This window comes from Olea europaea, unplaced genomic scaffold, assembly GCF_002742605.1.
Source record: "Olea europaea var. sylvestris unplaced genomic scaffold, O_europaea_v1 scaffold3287, whole genome shotgun sequence".
NCBI lineage: Eukaryota > Viridiplantae > Streptophyta > Magnoliopsida > Lamiales > Oleaceae > Olea > Olea europaea.
Genome location: NW_019251790.1, coordinates 11297 through 16130, shown reverse-complemented (window position 1 = coordinate 16130; position 4834 = coordinate 11297). Strand labels below are relative to the sequence as shown.

The 4834-nt window shown below is 37.9% G+C and overlaps 1 protein-coding gene across 2 annotated transcripts; it reads right to left on the bottom strand.

Annotated features, from left to right (window-relative positions):
* Positions 1-900: 900 nt before the first annotated feature.
* Positions 901-3373, bottom strand: LOC111385796 (non-specific phospholipase C6). 2 transcript variants are annotated; one of them, XM_023010209.1, is made up of 4 exons: positions 2799-3355; positions 1889-2651; positions 1605-1781; positions 901-1389 (listed from the first exon to the last, which is right to left on the bottom strand). In XM_023010209.1, exons 1-4 carry the CDS (start codon positions 3087-3089, stop codon positions 1091-1093), a joined length of 1530 nt encoding a protein of 509 aa, XP_022865977.1. In that variant the 5' UTR covers positions 3090-3355; the 3' UTR covers positions 901-1090. The 2 variants fall into 2 exon arrangements, with proteins under 2 accessions (XP_022865977.1, XP_022865978.1); XM_023010210.1 differs by having other exon boundaries at positions 1251-1389; positions 1580-1781; positions 2799-3373.
* Between the last annotated feature and the right edge of the window lie 1461 nt (positions 3374-4834).

The window sequence follows — 4834 nt, the reverse complement described above, 5'->3', positions numbered from 1 at the left end:
GAGTTAACTACAGAAGACTACAAATCTCAGTCTACACCACCGCATAAACGCTCTACATACCAGCGACGAAGACACCACAACCACCGGAGATCACATACCGATGACGAAGACACCCCACAATAGTGCTCTACGCCGCGCAGATCTACACACCGTGAGCGTCGTCGATGGTGGAGACACCCTGAGCGTCGCCGACGGTGGTGACACAGTGAGCGTCGTTGATGGTGGCGACATCGTGAGTGTCACCGAAGGTGGTTTGTGATAGAGAGAAGGGAGAGAGAATTTAGAGAGAGAGGATGATTAGGGCTTCATCACCTCCCCAAATTTTTCGAGCCCTTTAACAGCCCCAACCGTGATTGGAGATCCAAACCATAACTGTGAGGCGACAGTCAGCATTGATATGTCTTCAGGCGGAGTAGTCGTCAGTTGCTTTCACGGCGCCATTGTGGTGGATGTATTCGCCGGAGTCAGGGAATTAGAAAACATGGAGAGAGAAGGGGGCGAGAGACAGCAGATTGGGTGTGGTGTGTGGTAGTTATGAATTCAATAATATTTGTTTAATAATTTTTTATTACCACCTGAATTATGAAATTAAACTTAACCTCCTTTATTTATGAAAACTAGTTTTTAAACCTAGGTTTCTAGGTAATTTTCTCAATTTAAAATTTTACACGAACTTTTAGTGATCATTTGTGAGATTAATAATTCAATTAGTATGCATAACCCAATGGACGGACATCCCACTACTTTATCAGCGTTATTTCACTTTTGCCATTTTAAATGGACTTCGCCGTTTATTTTTTTTTTTATTTTTTCTAGTCATGTGACATGTCATAGGAGACAACTTATTATTTATCGTAGTAAGTTCGGATCACTATTACTAAATACTAACGAACAAACCTCTGACAAAGAAAATGGCCCTCAGTCCTATTATTTCTTGGAGTTCTTCATTAGATTTCACACAAGACTATGGACAGAGCTAAACACTTCAATATGCTCTATGAATCCAACAATAACTAAAAAAACTAACAAACAACTTTCGATATGGACACAACAAAATGACTTGAAGGACAAGACATCCTTGATAGAGAATTTAATTATGAATCGATGATCTCGTAGTTAAGGAAGACCTCATGTTGACTATGGCAGACTCGTCTGCACCCAACTTAATAGCTTCCTTGCTCGCTCTTATAAACCTCGATACGGCACCCCTTACATATTCATGAGCTTCCTTCACGTTCATCTTAGTTCGCATCTCGTCCCGGAAGCTACTCAAGAAATGATCACCGTTGAGAACAGCACCCAATTGCACCACCTCACCTTGGAACTTGGACAACCCACGGTTTTCGTCCGCTTTGGAGCTTCTTAAAGGAGTTACATCAGGCAGGACCTCTACAAACAATTAACATGGTTCCTTATTAATGTTTACCAATTTAAAGTTCAATACTCGAAAAAGAAAAAGAAAAAAAAAAGGAGTGTTGGAAACATAGAAATCGAGTGCATTAGGATTAGGATTAAGCCATAACATAAAAAATGATCAATAGTAAGCAAAATGAAACCAAAAACATGTAAGAAGTGATACAAGGCCAAGTCGAGAAGATGGTTACTGGGGCAATCAGTTCTCGGAGAGGTTAAATCCCTGACTACTTGCTCAAATGTACCAGCCCAAGCATCTCTATGAGTCAAGAAGTTTGATGAGAGGTTGAACATCTTCTTTATGGTGGCCGGGATTGACGAGTGCTCAAACTCCGAATTTGGAGCCGGACCTTTTGGTCTGCTTATTACTACATACCAAACAAACAAAACCGTATCTAATCAGAATCAAGTGACTTATTTTGAACATCAGAGGAAAAAAGACCATTATCATTCAAAGGAAACAAGTGGAGCATACCGGTTCCTTTCTTGATCCAAGGAGAAACCATGATAGTGGGTACTCGAACACCAAGCCTGTCAAACTTAAAGAAATAAGGTGCCGGGCCTGTATTTCCGTCGGGATTGGGGACATTAACGAACGGTGTCTGCACATGATCATAGAAACCACCATGTTCATCATAAGTAATGACCAAAAGCGTCTGGTTCCATTGAGGACTTGCTCTCAATGTCTCGTAAACCTCCTTCACTAACTTCTGTCCATTCGCAACATCGTGAGATGGATGATCATCATTTGCAGGTAATCCTTTTAAATCGAAGTATCTAGGCTCAATCACAGTCAAACTAGGCAACTTTCCCTTCTTAGCATCACTCTTGAACTTCAAATCATACTGATGAAACTTAAATATATACTTCAACTTCCTCAAATTTCTATAAAACAACGTTGTCGGAATGTTTTGAAAATAAATCCCGAAATCTAAACCGCTATCATGAACTGAGTCGAATATCGTCCGCTGCGGGTACCCTTTGGCCAACTGCTTCTTAACATGGCTTGTGGATCCATGAGAAGTTGCAGAGTATACAAATAGTCTATTGGGTTGTGTTGGACCAGGAATCGATGAAAACCATCTATCGAACACTGCAAATTCACGAATTAAGGTTGCATAAATTGGCACATTTTCAGGCCTAAATCCTTTCATCACCGTTTCTGATAAATTCTGTGACATTGTTAATGCTTGTTCTACAAAACCAGACATTGTAGGAACTAAACCAGAGCCAAACACCTGTTCAAGATAGATTTAAGTAAACAAAAAAATCCACCCGCATATCTAACACAAACTTCTATGACCATACATGTTATATCTTGGGATCGACTGTTAATAAAAATTGTACACGTTTAAGCTCTTAGACGAGATGATTTTTGTCCGTACCTGTTGCTCCACAGCCTCAAAAGAATGGCCGGGATCTGGATCCACATATTCAGCATCATCAGAGAAGCAAATTGTTTCTGTATCCTCTGCTTTGGTCGAAACTCGATTGCATTCTTTCCCTGTGACTCCATTGATTGCGGGATTTACAGATTTCTTCATCCACCCAAGCATATGATCGAAAGATCGATTTTCCAACACCAAAACCACAACTGTTTTGATGGGTTGCTGCCGCTGGTAAGTTTCGACAAAAATTCTTGAAAGTATAAAAAAAATCAAGAAAATAGGCTTCATTTCTTGATTCCGAAGAGAAGGACCTTCTGTGCTGAATGAAGCTTTGTGGGTTTGTGGAGGCAATGAGTGAGTGGTGAAAAAAAATATGGCTAAAGGAGCCAATTAAAATAAGAATAATCACTTTTTTGCCGCTGAAAAAAAAGTGAAGTTTGTGTACTCAACACTGCATTTATAATTTTCTATATACTGTTCACATTCAAAAGAAGACAGATTACAGAAAATCTTGAACAGAATGTCGCAAAAAAGTGAAGTTTGTGTACTCAACACTGCATTTATAATTTTCTATATACAGTTCACATTCAAAAGAAGACAGATTACAGAAAATCTTGAACAAATATCGCAATTTGTGTTAAGAGATAAAATCTCACGATGAATAAAGGTGAAAACATACATCAACTTATAAGAATTTCGACTATTTCTTTTAATGAAATTGACATTTTATGACAGATATAAATAATCCGACTCTCTCTGAAAAGATTTTGAATAAGTCGGTGAATGAGGTGAAACGTGTACAGATTCTCCATTTTTGTAGTAAAAATTTTGTTTTGTGCCTTTTTATATAGTGAATCAGTTAAGCTGATGCTAATGAAATAGGGTAATCTTAGTTAATAGTCAGCATAATGTTTAATGAAGAATAATTCTGAGAAATTGATTGAAATTTAAACTATTTAGAATGAAACGAAAAATCATTAGCGGGTTTCTATAATTTACGATGTAAAATCTGTTAAGACTTGAGGTCCATCTTAATAAGGTCAACCTTGTTAAGAGGAGTGTCCCAATCCTTTATATATTGGTCATTGTTTCGGTATTTTTATTGATGTGGGATTATATTCCCTTAACATGCCCCCGCAAGATGGTGGCTCGTTTGAGCAGACCAATCTTGAAATCCGTGTGCTCATTTTAGAGACTTAATCGGATCGAATCGCTCGTTGGAGCTTAATGGGCTCTGATACCATTTTAAGACTTGGGGTCCGTCTTAATAAGGTCAACCTTGTTAAGAGGAGTGTCCCAATCCTTTATATATTGGTCATTATTTCGGTATTTTACCGATGTGGGATTATATTCCCTTAACATGCCCCCGCAAGATGGTGGCTCGTTTGAGCAAACCAATCTTGAAATTCGTGCGCTCATTTTTGAGACTTAATCGGATCGAATAGCTCGTTGGAGCTTACTGGGCTCTGATACCATGTTAAGACTTGGGGTCCATCTTAATAAGGTCAACCTTGTTAAGAGGAGTGTCCCAATCCTTTATATATTGGTCATTGTTTCGGTATTTTACCGATGTGGGATTATATTCCCTTAACAAAATCTTTGCACCTGTAAGGAACGGTTCAAACAATTGTCATTTTTAACGGCCCTTGAAATAATGCTCAGATATCCATTTGTGGCGTGTCGATATCGGTGCCTTCGTGTGCTCATGTCAGGACGAGCAAATGTGGGAGTTAAATCTTTGTAATGTCCATCGAACGTGGCATATACGATTACATAATAGGTGCATACTGTGAAATATGATACTTTGCTTCTATTTAGTGGAGATTAAAAATCAAATTTTCGTTAAATTTTGATAAAAATTGATAAAATTGATAGTTGAAAAGTTGTTGATTCCTTAAAAGATGTTATTATAATTAATTGTTGACTATGATTTCGACAAAAATTTAAGTCCCCATTTTATAGCAATTTTTCACTCAAAAAATCAATTTTTTGATAATTATTTTATTATTTCAATCGTTATTTTTTACTTCTTT